The sequence below is a fragment of the Anser anser genome, assembly GCF_964211835.1.
Source record: "Anser anser genome assembly, chromosome: 1".
Lineage (NCBI taxonomy): Eukaryota > Metazoa > Chordata > Aves > Anseriformes > Anatidae > Anser > Anser anser.
In genome coordinates, this window is record NC_139720.1 from 88,215,529 (window position 1) to 88,234,622 (window position 19,094).

The 19,094-nt window shown below is 38.1% G+C and overlaps 1 protein-coding gene across 3 annotated transcripts in view; it reads right to left on the minus strand.

The window, feature by feature from the left end:
- CRYBG3 (crystallin beta-gamma domain containing 3) overlaps positions 1–19,094 on the minus strand; it is a 94,017-nt gene that overhangs the window by 29,360 nt on the left and 45,563 nt on the right. For all 3 annotated transcript variants that reach the window (XM_083820682.1, XM_083820684.1, XM_083820683.1), the window contains 8 exons: positions 18,677–18,724; positions 18,221–18,336; positions 16,974–17,121; positions 10,183–10,319; positions 8,716–8,830; positions 7,496–7,531; positions 6,488–6,621; positions 4,575–4,701 (listed from right to left, as the gene is read on the minus strand). In XM_083820682.1, coding sequence (XP_083676808.1) covers positions 4,575–4,701; positions 6,488–6,621; positions 7,496–7,531; positions 8,716–8,830; positions 10,183–10,319; positions 16,974–17,121; positions 18,221–18,336; positions 18,677–18,724 — 861 coding nt within the window. The remainder of the gene's footprint in view (positions 1–4,574; positions 4,702–6,487; positions 6,622–7,495; positions 7,532–8,715; positions 8,831–10,182; positions 10,320–16,973; positions 17,122–18,220; positions 18,337–18,676; positions 18,725–19,094) is intronic.

Here is a 19,094-nt window from a genome sequence, read left to right on the forward strand (position 1 = left end):
ATGCCTGCCTGGGCAAAAGAATGCTTGGGGACCAAGCATTCATCATCCAACAGCTTCACAAATGACAACTCGAATCATTACCATCACTACAGTCTTTTACTTCAAGTTCTCCTTCCCCATCTCTTCCCATGTTCAAGGCAATAATCACGGAGAGGACAAGACTGTGCAACATCTGGGAAGGTATAGATCACCTTTTCAGCACAAAGGGTTTATGGATTTTGGAGACATTCATTGCATGACTGATCTCTACAGCAATAAAATAAATACCATACTGAATTATCATATCCTGTCCCATATAGCTGTGTGACATTGCTTTATGATTTCAGCCAGCATAGTGTCTTAACCACTCAGCAGTTCTAAGCACACAGCTCAGTCACTGCTTGTGAACATGGAAAACAACAATCACAGAATGGCCTGGGTTGGAAGGGACCTCAAAGATCACCTGCTTCCAACCCCCCCTGCCATGGGCAGGGACACCACCCACTAGATCAGGTTGCTCAGAGACTCATCTAACTTGGTCTTGAACACCTCCAGGGATGGGCATCCACAACCTCTCTGAGCAACCTGTTCCAGAGCCTCACCACCCTCTGAGTGAAGAATTTCCTCCTAACCTCTAATCTAAATCTCCCCTCTTCTCCATTCACTTACCTTAAAACTTAACAAGAACATGAACTCAATTCCATTTCAGTGTTTCTGAAACATTCTGCAATGTTGTAATAAGCTTCAAATAAGTAAGCTTTGCAAGTAAGTTTTGCAAACAGAAGAAAAGGCTGTCAAGCAAATACACTAGCCAACGCAGATTCACAAAACATATGAGGACACCCTCATAAGAATTATTAAATTAAATACTTGCTGATGTAGCACTTAAACTACCATGCGGAGAGCAGTATGCTGAAGGCTACACACTGACAAAACTAGACTTACAAGAATCAAAATAACACTTAGAAATTAAGACCAGACCAAGCATGCAGCCAGATTCATTTGGTCAGGTAAACCTGACCAAACAGACTCTTTAAAGAAGATCATGCCTTTTTGCAGGATTCAATCATAATCCGAACCAATTTTAGAATGAACACTACTTAATGTGGCACTACCTCTTTGCGTTGTTTACAGTACACTAAAAAGTGACAGAGCAACTTGTGTACTACAATTGGTTTTCCTATTATGTTGGCCACCTACTTCTTTCATTTATTTAAGAAGCTCCAAGTACTTCAGGTCTACACTAGAAATTAAAATACCATTTTTGGTAAAATCATCAACTGCAATTTCAGACTACTTTTTAGAAAAAAGAAAAATACTAGTGCAGTTTTAGTGACAACAGAAAATGGCTTACTTAACAGTCCTAAAGCAAGAATCTTCTATGAGTTCCTGAAAAGCCATTTAGATCAAACATGCGCATTTCTTTACATTTAAAATGCTGATAATATGTCCACAAGCCTAATAAAACAAACGTTTCAAATACAGTCATCATTTTTTCCTCCCTAAGTTTTCACAGCAATTTCTCATGTAGTAAGCAATATGAGAATACTTTAAAATGAACTTCCAAGACAAGGCCAATCACTTTAGACCTGAAAACATCAGTGGGAAAGTTCTGAAGGCAACATACTCTGTTTTGCTAAAAGATTCAGAAATTGGTCTTTCCCTGATCATGACAAACACAGGCATACCCCAAATTCACAGATTCTCTCATTTTACCCTGGAAAAAACAGCAAATTCAAGTGGTCCCCCATATCAGCATGCAGTACAAACTGCTGCCCTCCCTCAGGAACATGCCCTGCATTTGACTCCAGTGTCCCAATGTAGCTGCTGATAACAGAGCTGGCAGCGTGCTGGAAAATACAACTCTACACAACCTTCCTATCTCTTCTTTCAAAACACTACCCAAATCCCTACATGACAGCTTGTGACAGGTTGAAACAAATGTTTGAGACAGACCCAAACTGAAATATCTTAGAGCATATCTATGTGCATGTGCATCTTTACCAGTGGGTGGGGAGGGGTGAAATCCACAATCCCTCTTTTGTGTGCGATGAAGAAACCTTTCTGATTAGTCAGGAGATTAAACTCACGTCTCAGCTCCGCTGCAGTAGCTGGTACGAGTGGAGGCTTGGATTAATACACAGAAATATGGCTTGGATATTCCTGGTGCTAATAAGCTCTCAGGGAACCTGTCATGCTGAGTGTCATGGCACAGAAACACCTGAAGAGCTTTGCATAGCCACATTTAACAGAGCTGGCACTGACACAGGCTAATGAGGCACGCCGTACCCAGCCTGGCTGTACACAGCCATTTACGTGCTCCTGCACCATGCTCCCTGCTCTGGGAGCATAGCACCGAGACGTGTGATCCGACTCTGCCTGGAGCTGACTCAGGTACACAGGGCTCATTAGCTGGGGCTCCAGGCTGTGTGAACTGGGCTAAATTGTTTTCAGGCCTGGGCTAGCCTTAAAGCCAACACAGTCCAGGTCATCTGGTGTGATGCCTGAGGGAAAATGTCTAGCTGGATGGGCTCCTGCATGAGATGACACCGGTGAGTACCTGTGAAAAGTACGGTCAGTCCCCAGCCCCGCTCCTTGTTGTAAGCTGACCATGAATAACGCAACACAGCTACATTTCACAAATTCCTTCATCTTCTGCAGAGATTCTTGAATTCATCTGACTAAAACAGAATTTTCAGGAAAAAAGAATAAATATCTGGTATGTGGCAACAAGCCTGCTGTGTCTGAGACTGCCGTAGGCTTCACTACACTCCTCTTCACAGCACTGCTGAAATATAGAGATGAACTTGTATGCTCCTTGCGCAGCAAGGGGCCTGAGGCACAGACAGCTGTTTTTGCATTTTTGCCCAAGTCCCCTCTAAAAAGAGTTTGGTAGTAAAATGTATTTACAATCCTGACCTTAAATAGCATACACAAAGTCACAAAGGGAACATATGGCATGCCTGAACACTGACCTATGTATTGAAAGTGGAGGTCAATCTGTTGGTCAAGCAGAATAAAATGCCAATGCCATCAGTCATTTTTTTGATTCCAAATACAAACTGCCTTATTCTTTTTAAGTTATGCTACAATCTGAGGAAAAGCATTACTTATACACTGTCAATACTTATATATTGATATACATGTACATGTCTGTTTGAATGATATATGTTGATACACGGATGTGATTGATACATGTTTTCAAAATGCTATGGACTTCAGCAACCTGACTCTTTCAGGCTTGAGTCAAATTAAATCAAAGAATCACTCAATGTCCTGAGTTGGAAGGGACCCACAAGGATCATTGAGTCCAACTCCTGGCTCTGTACAGGACCACCTAAAAATCAAACGCTGTATCTGAGAGCATTGTCCAAATGCTTCTTGAACTCCAGCAGGCTCGTTGCTGTGACCACTGCCCTGGGGAGCCTGTCCCAGTGCCTGACCACCCTCTGGGTGCAGAACCTTTCCCTAACACCCAGCCTGACCCTCCCCTGTCCCAGCTCCATGCCGTTCCCTCGGGTCCTGTCGCTGTCCCCAGAGAGCAGAGCTCAGCGCCTGCCCCTCCGCTCCCCTCGTGAGGGAGCTGCAGGCCGCCATGAGGCCTCACCTCCGCCTGCTCTGCTCTAGGCCAAAAGATGAAGGAATTCCAAAATTCCTTTTTGGATTCCAAAATTCCAAAAATCCAAAGATGAAGGAAGTCCAAAATCCAAAGTGACTGTTGCATTAGTTTGCTCTAAATGCCTATCTTCAACTTTCACAAAACTCCTGGCTCAGGAATATCACATCATATCTGGAAGACTGGGTAACGTCAGAGTAAGCAATTTAATTCTCAAAAGGAGCCGCTCTTTGCAGCTGCATTTAAAGAGCAGGAACACTCACAAAGCTCCTTTTACTATCAAACAAACGACATACAAAAATCAATCAACAACCCAACAACAAAAAAAAAAATGACAAAAGACGAAACCAACCAACCAAATCAACCCCCAACTAAATGAAATAATAAGGAAGTTCTAATCCCATGTTTCTACATCACTGGAAAGTCTAACATTACTACCAGTGCTGGACTCTGATATAGTTTTTATTATTTCATCGTTGTCCCCACTAAACACATTTTAGTAGAATGGATTTTTTCCACTTGATTATTCTTGTTGCCAAAATTTTCTGGCACAAAAATCACAGAGACAGAGGGTAATGCTGTTTAAAGGCTCACAACAGCTGCTATGTTGAAAAACTATTTTATATTTTAATAAGAAACTACGCTGTACATTTACCAATGTTAAACTTATTTTTTTAAGTCTATTCTAGAGATTTGAACAGCTTAAAGTGCAGAAGTGAGATACTTTGAAAATCTTGCAGGAGAACAAGGAATTCTGCATGATACATTATTTCATGAACTTTAGAAAAGCTACTCAAAACCTGCTTCTACTTTACAACATATACAGTCCAGTCTAAATTTCAGCAAGTAAGAAAATGAGAGTGAACTTGGACAAACGATGGAATGACCAAACACATGACAGCTGTATCGTAAAGGAAGAACAACCTTCTTTATGTATAGAGCTGTGCATAATTTGTATGAAATTCATAAAAGTACTTACAGCCTGAAGAAACCGGAAAGACAGGAGGACGCTGTCATTTCCCCCCCATGAGTGCCTGTCTTGATAATCTCCCTCCTCCAGCAAATACTGACGGCCTTTGTAGCGTTCCTTATCATAAGCAACCCATCTACAGTAACCACACAACGAAAGAGAAATAACTAAAAGGAAAACAACTCCACACATGATTTTTCGTAACAAATAAAAGGGGAAATGAACATCCTAAGAACACTAAGATGAGTATCACAGACTCCGCTAACAAACAAAGCAAGATTTGTTGGAAATCACAACATGCAACCAAGCGCTCTTTGTGGATCAAAATTCCGCCATGTGATTGTTTCTCCAACAACAGTTTGTGTAATGCTACTTGATGTATCTCTCCTCAGTCAGCCATATTCTTAATACCAATATTCAGTACTAAACAGAGGCTAACACATCTAGCAGCCAAAACACCATAAGGCACCAATTGCCAATGATAAAACCCAGCAGAAGATCTCTTCCATCGTCTTCATGAACAAGAAGATCCGACCCTTGCTGGAGTTTATGATAATATTCAGGAATTTCAGCAGAGGAAGCTTTCATCCACTTACACTGTTTCCTGCTGTAGTCTACGAATAGACAAGTGAATTGAATATATACAATATATCATATATGGAACATATTTAAATACTAAGTGAATAAAACTCTTAAAAGTATTTTGAACAAAACAGATAAATCAATTAAAATAAGGTGTTTCTATATCATTTTTGAAAGTGGAACTTAATTTGAAAAAGTGCCACCCCCCCCCCTTATTTCTTTCTTGCAAGCATTTATTTCGCTAGAACTCCCTTGCAAGTATTTAGAACTGCTGTACAAATTCTGTTGGCATTGAAATTTGGCAGGCAGTTATAGCTTTACTCTTAGTACCATTTGGTTTACATTAATTCATCTGTTTAAGTTACCACAGCATTAAAAATAAAAGACACCACAACAGACAGAAGGATGATTCTTAAGAATTTGAGGCTTCCCAGATAGCTAATATGTAGTGTATTTATTTGAATAGATTGTGTATTCACAATTAAGTTTATTTTTAATTTAGTGCTTGTAAATTCTGATGACAGCCTGTATATTAGTGAGTCTTTATACTGAAGTATTGAAAACCCCTATGAAAAAAAATAAAGCTTCTGAAAGCTATTCAATTGCTAAGCTCTTTGGCAGAAGCAACCATCCTGTATGCTTTCAAACCGTCTTAAATTTTTGGGTCGTGGGAGAGGTTGAAAGAACAATCTGTGGGTTAGTAGTTCTCTAGAACAGCTGACGCTGAGCCTACCTCTTGAGTCGTTCACCTAAGTGTCTGGTTCTGTGTTTCACAGCCCTTTTAGTGTGTGTGAGAGGGAGGGAAGGACAGGCAAGGCAACAGAGTCAATCCCAGGCCTCAAAGGAGAAAATAAGGGTGGATTCTTATTTTTAGATAACATGCAACAGGTGGCAAAGTAAAACCATTAAGACAGTAAGACAGTTTATAGATTTCAGAGGCATTAAAATGTCAAACTGAAGACTGTCCACACCTATTGAAGGTCATTTACGTAAATCAAATAGAGATTATCAGAAGCATAAATCAATCTAAATTACAGCTCTGTGTGAAAGCTGTCATTAAGGAACAAAGTGGCCCAGTTTACTGGCATCTAAATGGTCAACATTGACTTCACACCCCTCACACACTTAGTTTTACCTTCCAATATTTCCTTAGATAGGTAAGCCACTCAGAGAGGTAGTTTTTTTTAAGGCTGATAACTGACAAGAGAAATGTATATTTCTTTCTTCTCAAAATATTTTACCGAGATAAATTTTAATCACGTCGTAGTTGGCACTTCCTAACATTTAGTTACAATTTTCTATTTTAAAGTACACGAATACAAAGTGTGAAATACACTTACACTCCACCGACGATGCGTATTGATCCAATTTCCTTAAAATACTCTTTGCTACCAAACAGAGCCGGGACAGAAGTGATATTTTCTGAAAATTCTTTGGACCATCCTCCAAAGTGTGTTTTCTCATATATTATCATCTAGAAAACATGATTTCAAACAATGCCTTGAACATGTCCTGAATTGTAGTTTGAATGTAACTGCACTCTGCAGCTATATGACTGTGATTTATTCTGTAATATGGTGCCTAGGCAGCAGATAATAGCCTGCAGCGAATCCTATGTTTGTCACAGCTGGATGTGCTAAGCTAACCCTTACAACTAGTCAAGAGTTTGAGAGTCAACAACAGTCCACAGCTCTGCACTTTGCTGAAGTCATTTCAGTGACTGCAGATAACATACACACCCAGCTGGTTTCTTTATCTGCCAAACCACACAGTTCAGCTATCAACAGTATTAATATTTATTAATGCTATTTATTACAAACATTTCCAAGTGTTGCATGTATTTGTATAATTAAAAGTTACCTAAACCATTAGCATTTTTGTGGAGAACCAGAAAGAGGAGGAAAGAGGAACAATAATGCTAGATTAGCTTTCTGCTCCTCAACTCACAGAAGGTTTGTGGTTTTACTCATGACCTGTAGTACTGAGCTCAGGTATAGGAAGGAAGGGTTCTGATCTCCCCCATATTTTTTTTAAACATAGTACATTAAATGGGAAAATCTCTCCTGACCCACTTCCATTACAGTGATGTGTCAGTCAGAAAACCCCATTTTATGTTGCAAAAGCTTTACAATTTTTCTACAGCAAATTCGCACTCTCTTAATATGTTAAAAACCAAACTACTACTACTTTCACATCTCAGGAAGCATTAGTAAGAAAGCAGACCTGACAGTATTAGCGAATTTTCCTTCAGCAGCAAATATCACACACCCAACAAAAAGAAAATAGCCTTGAAAAGGGTTTTGTATTTCCAGTGCTCCAGTTGTATTTTCAGCATCCTCAGTGCTTACCTTGACATTCATAGGCATTTGTACCTTTAATCCACCCTAAAAAAAGATGGAAAATAGTATCTATATAAAATTTGAAGTTATGGTTTGATACGTATTTCACATTACTATCAGATCATGAAATCTTTGTAATTATATTCACCATACTCAGTATTAGCCAAATCAAGCATTAGCTTAAATACTCTGGTAATTCATGAAGGCCAGGGATGCTATCAACCTGATCTACAAACAAAATCAGTGCATTGACAACCCTACAGGGGTGCAAGCAATGTTAAAATATTCCTTTGTTGTCTATTAGTGCTCAAAAACAAATATTTACCATGTGTTTTTTTTTTTAACTAATTTGCATTGAACATTTTTTTAAAATTAACTTTTAAAGCTGTGTTGTATGTATTTCAAGTTACTTAAGCATCAGTGATGAAACACTAAGAAACTACAAACATGAGAAGACAAAAACTATAGGCTGAAATATTCATGTCTGTGGTTAAAGAGCAAATTCAACAAATGTACTTTCCCTGGAAATGTTAGTGAATGATGTTCTGTAAGAGAATAAGACACCTACCTCCCAAGCTGTTAGGTGGGAGCTCCCAAGCTGTTATATCTTATTGACTTGAGGCTTTTAAATTCTCCTTCTGTAGACTTGCTACGTATACAGTCAAATGATGCGTTATATCCTGCCACATCTTTTTCACAATTAAACCTATATGATGTCTATCAAAATCAAAATTAGCTGCCCCTCTCAAGATTTGTATGCAATGTGAGGTGACGGGAAGACTACTGGGTATTTTTAATAGTAAACTCCTCATCTGTCTTGCACCCGCAGCAGACTCTGTCTGCACTATTAAAAAAGAAAATGAACAACTTCTCAGGAGCTGTTTTAATTAATGAATTGGTGTTGGTTGCAATACAACTACAAATCTTTCAGTTCTATCTTGTTTGATCTCCACTCCACAGCAGCAGTTTCCCAGGAACATGTCTTACTGTTGCACTGGCTATGTGTTCTTATTGGAACAGATGCAGGAGCCCGGCAAGCCCTGGAACAAGTGACTACTGTGCCATTCCAACACTACCAACATACCATGGCATGAGAGGACTGTTACACACGTAAGGATTAAACCTGAAAGGATGTCAGAACCTAGGTCACATGTCGATCAAAACCACCAAGGGTTCACAACAACCAAAAGGCAAGCACATGACTTATTAGGGAGCTGTGAAGTCCTCACCATTTTTAAGGGACGCAGAGATTTCACATCTGCTGAAGGAATTTCAGATGGTTCATTGCATTCTTCCAAAATCTTCATCTCTCCTTTGTAATTAAAGTCTGAATAACCAAGCCATCTATAACAATCGGGATAAAGGATTTATTAGTCTAATTAGATACATTACAAATATACCGATCTTAATATTATTTTTCTTTTTCTGCTTATTAGCGGTAGACAATGTGTTTTAGATACTGTCAGCACATCAAAAACAAGCTATTTAAACACACCAGCACTATCAATGCTAAAAAGATCTCAGATACTTTTACTCAGTCCCAGGCAAACATAAATGAAAGAGCAGAAAGTTACCAACTTGTTTACTTGCTTTAAGAAGCCAGTTTGTTACACCGTGAGTATACTGAACCAATACTAAAGCATCAGCATTAAGGATGAGACACATGAAATTTTACCTAGGACTGCCACATTTGGAATCGAAAGGTTTCTAACATCAAATCCTACTTATTTATTTTCAGTGGAAGTTATTAAAGTATGATTGTTTATGACACTCCTTTGGAAAGCAAGATACTTTAATTTTAATGTGAAAATCAAAAATGTTGGCACTCCTTCAGACTGCCTTAAATAAAAAAGAATACTGAACACAGAGGTTGGATGCAGGGTTAGTAAACAAAATAAGGAACGGAGGAAGAGCCATTGAGCTGTATGGACAATTACTTTCTTAAAACTACACACAGAGACTACAAGCAGTTAATAGTAAGTCAGAGTTCTGTCAAAACTATGACAAGATTCTGTTTTTAATTCCTTCATCACCTCAAGCTTCACAGACATATTACAAGATCGTGGGAAGGAAAGCTTGGCTTGCGCGGAAAGGCAAACTCAGACTCTTGTAACAGAACAGCTAATGTCATTCTGCAAAGAAGAGGCACAGAATTTCCAAACTTCAGGAAATGTGTTGGACATTTACCCAAAAAATAAGACTATTCTGCTCAAAACAGGAAATGCTGTTTCTAAACTAAAGGGGCCTATGCAATATGATAATATTGCATCACCTCGCTGCAAAAAGTCAGAATATAGCCATAAATTGAAGAATGCTTGCATGACATAATATTCATCTTCTGGTATTCAGCCACAATGTTATAGTTATAACAGGGTGGGTGGCTAGGGAGACGGCATCTATTCTCCAGTGAACGTAAAGCTAATTATAGCTGAGCTGCTCTTTCTATTTATAAAGCTACTCAAAGATGGAATTATAGAAGACCTCTGCCAGCAACTAGAAGAAAAAAATCCTTCAAAAATTTGCTTCCACTGCTAGAAGCTTGCATAGCACAATGCTGAAATGTAGAGCTATGAATATCTAGTGTATGTTAACTGATATATTGCAAAAACCTAGAATATCGTTCCTATCATTGACTTTCAGCCCAAGATGCTTTTCTACCTGCTGGCAAACTGCTGTAAAACAGGTTCAGTACTCACACTCCTGATTTGACACTTATATATGGGTTTTTTTCAACATCCAGTTCTTCTAAATTGGCAACTGCGCTTTGTATGCAGACAGGAAGTCCCCCTGTGTCAGCTCCCAGGCAGAACTCGATCTCTGGAACGCTGCAGTCCTGCAGAAACAAACCAAACGCTAAGGATTATCGATGCTCAGAAAGTCTGCCCCACTGGAGGGATGGGGAAAAAGGACAAGTAATCTTTCGTTCTTCTTTCCCGTTTTCTTACCCTTCTAACCTAACTCTGGGCTTTATGTAAAGGAAGGTTTTTGTTTTTAAATGGAAATTGTGATTTTTATAAAAGGTAAGAGAAGTAAATTTCCATCTCCTAGTAACTTTCAAAAAAAAAAAAAAGTACATTTACGCCTAGGCTGCTTTCAAAAAGCTGTTTAAATACTATTCAGGTAAAGGTTCTGACAGCATTTACTGACAGACAAACCATGAATAATATACTGTAGATTATTTATTTATTTATTTTTAAGACGTTGCTTCCGTAAGACACATGTAGATAAATATTATGCATGTATTACTAAAATTTTCTGGAAATGTCTACTACTTCATTCCTCTTCTTCCCCTCCAGCCCCCCTGGTGATAATTAGGTTCTGTTATGCATCTGACTATGCTTTCAAGACATGTGAATTCAATTTTCTGTCACATTAAATAATTTCACAGTGTCTTAGACAAAGAAAGAAAAAGAACAGTACTGGAAAGCATTTGTAAAGAAGAGAGTTTAGCAATTTTTCTGTTACTACAAAGCAACAAACTCTGTTACAATCTTGAAGGTATACGTCTATGCCAGAGAACAACTTGCTGAACACATGACCTGCTCCAGAATTTGCAGACTTTTTAGTTGAACCACATTAATTTAATAACATTTATATAAAATACATTGTCAAAACCTTTTTTTTTTCTTTTTTTTTTTTTCCCCAGCACTCAAACACATTATGAATCAATAAGGATCTCCTGTAAGATCCTGATTCAGCAGTGTATTACAGAATTGCCTTCCTGTTACAGTGAAAGGTGGCTCACACACTTATAGTTTGCTAAGCTATAGCTGAAAACCTTCAGTACTCAGTATTAACTTCATAGTACACTTTCCCTTTGGGCCCATGGGTCCTTTGCATTAGGCCAATGAACTTGAATAGCATAAAAAGACCCCAGAAGTCTTAAATGTAGCTGGATGAAGATGCCACTTAAATGTGCGCTGGAGAAGAAGGATGAGAAGCTGACCCCAAGGTTCCTTCAACAGAAGTATTGGGTTACTGGATTTGTTCCGGAACCAGACAGGGTCACAACAAAATCCCACACGCCCTGTGGCTTCTCAGAAACCCAGAAGACAAAATACATATAGCTGGCAGAGAAACCCTGCCTGAGGGCACAAAATCTCTTAAAGTTTCAGCCCCTCATCTCGTGACAATGCCAACACACTCTCCCTTTACACCTGGTTTTGAGTGAAGCTTTCAAATGAAGAAGCATCACAAATAGAAAAACAGCTCTGCTTGGTCAAAGTTCTTTCAGGAGTTATTTAACTGTCAGCAATAATTGTGGCAATTCTAATAGGTGCACTTCCGTATATTACTTCACTTTCCTCATGAGACTTAAGTACCACAGTATTCTGTTTTGGCAACTCTTTCTCTTGCACAATCATGTTTCCTTCTTATTGTACCTTGCAAACAATGAATACTATTTGTTTTCAGGAAAACAAAAAACAAGAAAAGGGCCACCATCCTTTAATACCAGAATATTAATATTCAGATGAATAAAAGCTGAAAGACTAGGGATAAAAACCTTTCTAGTACAATGCTACCTTATAGCAAGGAACATTATTCCTCAAGCTCTAAAGGTATTGCAAAACAAGATTAAAAGAAGTTTTACTGTAGTTTTATAGTCTCCTATAATACCTGACATATATGTCTGAAATCTGTGAATCCAACAGTAAAATTTGATAAGCAAGATCAGAAGTTGCACCAATAAGAATTCCACAGGTAATGATGCTAGACTCTAATGGTTTCAGATAAATTCTGAAACAAAGTACCTACAAGACTAAACAAGCAGCAAAATAAAGTATCTTTGCCTGAGGGCTCAGACAGACTAGGAGCCAGTATGTTTGATTTTCATTTGGTAGGAGGTATTTTTTTTCCATTTGAAGTTTGGAAAGAACCAGTTTGTATTCTCTTTTCAAGTTTTGCTATCCTCATTGAAGCTCAAGGCAGGCTCCACCTCAACAGGTGAAGAATGTAGCAGTTCTCCAAAGCCTACGTGAATCACAAGCATCCAGAATAAAATCTCTCCCAGTTACCACCACCTCTCTTCTGCCAGATTTTGACAGCCATAAATAAACTCTACTCATTGCAATGGTATTTTTGTGTGTACTAGATTAAATCTACGAAGTCCTGTCGTAAAGTAATAAACTGAGGTCTTCATCAAAAGCAATACCTACTTTTAAAGTTAATAACATCTTCAAGCAAGAAGTACCTTATATTTTCTAAGCATATTAAAAAAAAAAAATCAAAAATACACGTTTTGACTTAAATAGCTCAAATTACGTACATTGACTACACATATTAATTCACAGATTGCAAAAAAAGGATAGAATTACCTTGCTGTATAAATGAACACTATGTATTTGCAGATGTACATTCAAGTAGAATAACATTGATTTCTATAGCTTAAGCATGTAAACTTCAGCTGAGTAAACATTTGCCCTAGCATGTTCAGATTTGCCTAAATGTATTTAATTGGCATCATTACTTTCAGAAGCTTTTTTAACTTTTCTAATGAAGCCACTATCTTTAAAAACAAAATGAAAACCACACAAATATGACAGCATTCAAGTCAAGAACCAGATCCTTCAGCCCCAAACCCTTTCATTTGTAAGGCGTCAAGATTTTAGAGTAAGATAGCCACATGCAAAACTATCACAGTGTTTCTGGACAGATCCCAAACTGGAAAGTTTCCTTCCTATTCCCCCTGCCCTGCCACCCACTTCACAAGCAGTCAAAACTCATGCCACATTCATTATGCTACTGACACATCAGGCGAAAACAAAAGAAAAAGCACTGCAAACAGATTAAGTCTCCTCTGGGTAGTTGTCTTCATTACCAATGATACTACACAACTAGGAAATGCTTAGGAAGGTCACAGCCTATGGGCACTCAACTGTGGCACTCTACCCATACCTCCACCAAGTCATCCTGGAGCACCCGTGCTTCTCTCACGGTCTTCTAGGAGAAGAGATGAGGAAGCAGCAAAGACAATGCTGTCTTCTACAGTCTACAAAGTGCTTAGAAAGCATGGGGACTACTCAAGCCAGCTTGCTGAGAACAGACATTTCCAGAACTGTATCATGCCTCTTAGCAGAAAGGTTCAGGCTTCCTCTGAAGAAAGTTACAAAGCACCCTCAAGACCTTAGCATTAAATATTACTCTTGGTGGCGTCTTTGGCATTTTTCTAGTCTGTCCAAGAGCCCTATCATAAGCAAGAGACCCAGAGCCTTCAACCACCTCAAAGTGGTCTTGGCTATTTACCCTCCTTCTGGATCCAGGGTTACAGCACCAGCAGGGCTAAGCACTTTCAGTGCTGTTCTCATTGGAGCGGTAAACTTTGGTGACTGAAGTGATCAAAATAGCCTGTTTAAATGATGGTAGCCTTTTATATCAACAACAGGACAAAGCATGACTAAAGCCTGGCTTCTCAAGCAAAAAGTAAAGACGATGAGAGAAGAGAAGAGTCTTATTGAAAACCAGACCTAATTAGTTCTGGTGCTCACACAATTGCTTTTTAATTCAGTCTAGACACGCATCTTACTGTTGATACATAGTTTGTCCTTAGGACATGTCAGCTTCTGCAGCATTTTTAGAATTCTTATTCTGTCAGTACTACAGCCTTTTTTTATCCATTCAAAATCTTTTCTTCCAGTTCTGCCTTGCACCTCTCTTGCTATCACACATCATCACAAAACCAAACTACAAAACTTAACATGGCTGCAAGTAAAATAAAATATTAAAGAAATTAATGCCTATACCACCAACAACGCTTCAGGATACCTTGTGGCATTTGATTATGTAGTCACTGCTTGAATTAATATTTTCTTTTCATCCAGCAAACCACACAAACAGAACACAGCCTTCAAGTAATGTTGGGCATTGGGTGAGCATTCCCATTACAAAAAGTTTTGCTTAAGGAAACTGCACAAGGAATCCAGTTATTCCCTGCCTAAGCATCTTGCAGATAGAGATTACAAACTACTGTTTCAGACCTCTTTTCATCCTGTAAAACAGTGGTTTATAGGATTACTCCAGAATGGAAACATCGGTACCTCTTTTCAGCTCTTGTTTTTGGGAAAGCAACTGTTAGCAACCTCTTTGGGCCTCCAGAAACAAAGAGAAAAAGCCCCTTGATTCCACAGGATTTACAGCAGACCATAGAACTAACTTGGCTAAGTTGATTGCAGGAGCCGCAACAAACCTGTGTTTGCAGGTAGATTTCACTATCTTAGGCCCATGTTTACTTGCCTTAGTGGAATTCAAACTTCTCATTATTTCAAATAGGTCTTCATTTCACTACTCCCATGTTCTGTTACTTTGGGATCTTCTCCTTCTCCCCTCCCCAGCCAAGTTGCTTCAATTAAACACACATGAATTCATCTAATCCATACCCACAGTGAGTAGAGCCACAAGCTAACCAGAAAGTTAACAGAATCTTTGTTTTCTTCTGGATGCTTGAAGCCAAATCAGAGCAAGAAGCTACTGTCAGATTGTTTCTGAGTACACTAACATCTGCTAGTAAAAAATAAAAACATTAAACATACCTCCTAGAGCTTCTTTAGTAATCATCTGTTTTTCTCGTTTGTAAGCCATTTTCTTTTCAAATACTTAGCCAATGTTCGTATCTGCTAACTCAAGGCATCTGAACAGCCCCTAGACAACCACCATGAAAAGCCACTAGAAGATTCAGTCAACAAGCGTGATAAACTGGACACAGAGCCAGTATGACCAAACTAGGCAGAAGACAAGCCACTGGGCTTCTCAGGCTATGAAGAAGAGAATGGCAGTAAAACATACTGCTCATCATACACACAAGCTGCCTGAAAGAGAAATAGCTATTTGTCAATACTAAAAAAGCCTATATTATCACAAAAAAGTAAATTAAAAAGATTGAACTTTGGTAAACTACCTTCTAAAAGTAGTTCCACAGCAACTGACATAAAACTTAAAAAAGGGGATTTCACAAATCAAGATTTAGAGGACAAAACCCTGCTTAGCAAGTTCTATACCCCCACTAGCTGCATACAACACTAGGGACTAATTGCAAAAGTCCACCCATATCTACTGGAGATTTAAGTTACATGAGAAATAGTGTTTATTATTAAAATAGGGTATTACTGTAAGGAAGGCTTTCCATCTGTGTTGCATACAAATGAACCACATATGGGAAGAACAATATTAAACTTAGGTCTATTACAAACATTTTTATCAAGCATGATGGAACTAACAACAGTGTCTTTCCTGTCCAAAGGTTTTCTTAGATACCCACAATACACCGAGCTTCCCTGAGCTTCAGACCATAGTTCTACATGTTATTACTGGCTTTCTTTAATTATTTATCAGTTTTCCACATTATCAATCAATATTCATATCCCACATTGGTCAAATGTTTTTAGCATTTATTTGAGCTAAATAAATTAGCAGAACTGTTCATGTCCTCAACCAGCCTCTTCTGAATTTATTTATTTTCAAGTCTTTAAGAAAATGAAAAAGTATTTCTAATTGCTGTAATGACATTATGTCTCTGTAGTGATTACAAAAAGGTCATCAGTTTTAAAATGACTTGTATACCAGTAGAGTACAAAAACCCAGCACTTTCTCTGAAACACTTTCACATTGTGATACAAATGATAGTTCACTCACAATAAAGGGCCGTTGCACTGTGAATAAAGGGAATGTTATGCTAAACACAAAGAGCACTAATTCTTAAATCACAAGATCTGGTAAATATATTCCTCATTCACTAACCAATAATGGATGCATTATATTTAGTTTTAGGCATTTGATTCCTATCTTTTAAACAAAATGCCTTTTAAACTTCTGGCTGTATGCAGAGTCAGATGCTGTAGGTGTACCACTAGGCCACGTGGAACCCCAGGAGTCGACACAAAGCTGTGGAAGCAGCAACAGTAAATTTTGAAGGCTATGCTGTACAAATGGGATTGTTATGTGTGGGATTGTAATGTGATTATTTCCCGTCTAGACGCCTACCTGGGCATCCTGCTCTAGGGAACCTGCTTTGTCAGGGGGGTTGGACCTGATGGTCTCTTGAGATCCCTTCCAACCCCTACAATTCTGTGTGATTCTGTAATCCCAGCTACTAGCACCCAAAATAGAAACCACACTAACATAGTAGGTATTTTAAGCTTAATATAAGCATTTCTTAAAAAAATATGAACTGATTCCATTTAATTTCAATTAACTGGACAGGTAAACACCTAACCATCACTGTATCAGATAAAGGTGGTGGCAAAGAAAGATAAGCCATGTTTGCTCATTATCTTTAAGAAGAAAAGGAAATTTAGCACAAAAACTAATAGCAAAGAGTAAACACTCAGTCACTAGAGCCCTATGATTTATCTTGAAGGTAAAAAATTTGATTCACAACAAATTTGAACAAAATCACTAAACACAGCATACACACATTGTTCATTGTTAGTGATACGCCACTGTTGCCAACAGAAATTTATCATTTATGCGATAATATCGTTAACAACATCTATACCTTTGTTACATGTTTGATTGAACCCACTGTGAGGTTTCTTCGACGGTGTTTCACACCTGGAAGATCCCAAAGGTGATCCAGTATAGTCTCTCCTTCTTCTAGTACATGTTTCCGACCCTGGAACTTCGGTTTCTCATAGAAAATCCAACTGTAATAACGAAATCATGGACTGAGTTGTTGCTATTATGTAAGACTATCCTTATACAGCACATTTGCTGAAAAGCTTAGCAACAAGCTCTTCCGATCATGCCAGTTATCACCCATTTCTTACACATTCTTTCATTATTCACATATGAATGCAATACCTTCAGATACGTATGTGACCTGTGCTTTAAAAATAAAGCATGCAGTTCTTTTCCTCCAGGAGGTAGACTAAGATAACTTAAAATATTAAATGTATAAAAACATACCTCAGTAACTATGCAAATAAAAAGCCTTATTTTACCAGAACAAACACACTAACTGACATATCAAAACATATTCTGTTTAAATACATACTACGTAAGGCATAAAACATACACATACTAATGATGACATTCAATGTTTCCTTAGGATGTGAAAGAAATGCATATAAAAAAGAAAACGTGTGCCTCAAAACTGCCTAGGTGTTACATACATTGTTACTATGGACAAGAGTCAGAAACATACACTGTAAGCGCCACCAAGTAAATTCCAATGCAACAGCTGACGTGGTAACAGCCACAGGTTGCCAAGGCAAACCTATTACTTCATATTGAGCTATACCTTTACAAGTGGATTGAGAAACACTTAAAGGTACTTGTATATCCTCCTGCACACATAATCCTCTAAATACTACATTACAAACTGCAGTGGAGATTGCATGCTTTATGTTCTTTTTGCAGCACCTATTGTATAATAAAATTGAACCGGAAAAAAGCCAACAAAACAAACAAAATAAAAACATTTTCTTTGGCACACACATACTTCTCATGATGATTATCACTCTACTGTCTCAGCACTTCAGGCAAGAAGTCTAAACTTACATGTTGTTCTATTAGGAACTTTCTGTTTGAAGCTAGTTCCCAAGAGAAACATTATTTTTGCACTGCAGCATTTGAAGCCTTTTTCTATGCTTTTTTCATTGGTGTCAGTCTAATTATAAAAGAAAGAAAAAGAGTCTTGCAGATCAGATATGTGTCATAAATTAAAGAAATGTAAACACAAGAAAAAAACACACATACAGTCTTTTGAAAAGATTCTGTTTAAATATGACCTGGATTTCTTACCATCCTCTAATTATCCTAAGTAATGCTCCAATGGGAAAGATCCAGGATGTGGTATCCAGCACATCAGAATGAACTTCTTGTTTACTTTTGTCACCATGAATGTCATAAATAATAATCTGAAACAAGACACAACACATATGAATGAAGGCCCATTTCAACATACAGTGCAGACAGTTAATTTTTGCTTGGAATAAAACCTACTTCATTTTGCGCCCACTAAACTGATATCCTACACATTTTCTTGTTATATGAAGCACTCTACGGAGGACAAGGAAACACAGTAAGATTACTAGTGACAGGATTTTTGTAATACAGTCTCATTATAAGCAAGTGTAAGCATATGTTACATTAAAATACAGAAAGCTAGACTAACGTCAGGTGCTTTCCATTAAAAAATGGTATAATAAATTTTTCCATGTGTCATATTGATCTGTGTGATGCACAAATTCTGCTTACCTTTCCTGGTCTTGGATTGTATTTGAGACTTGCCCTGTCAATTAGATTCTGAAATTAAAAGGACATGGAAAACAACTATTAATATCCACAACAGTAGCACAAAGCATGGAAAGATTATTCTAGGCCCACTGTTCCAATAAATGTATGCAAGTGTAATTAGCAGAAACACCTAAGATTTTTCCCACTGTTATTCAGAATTGGTGTAACTAGTTAAACAGAATCAACCAGTCAGCAGAAAGCAGCGAACGCTAGAGAGGAAGAACTATTGTAGAATTTGTAATTTATGGAAATGTATTACACTTTCCTAGCAAACAGAAAGGCGTATGCCTCAACAGTGGTAAAACCAAACCAGACCCCTATCAAAGAATGAAACATTCCTAACATCATGAAGAGACGGGCTTCTTCAATTGCACTTTTG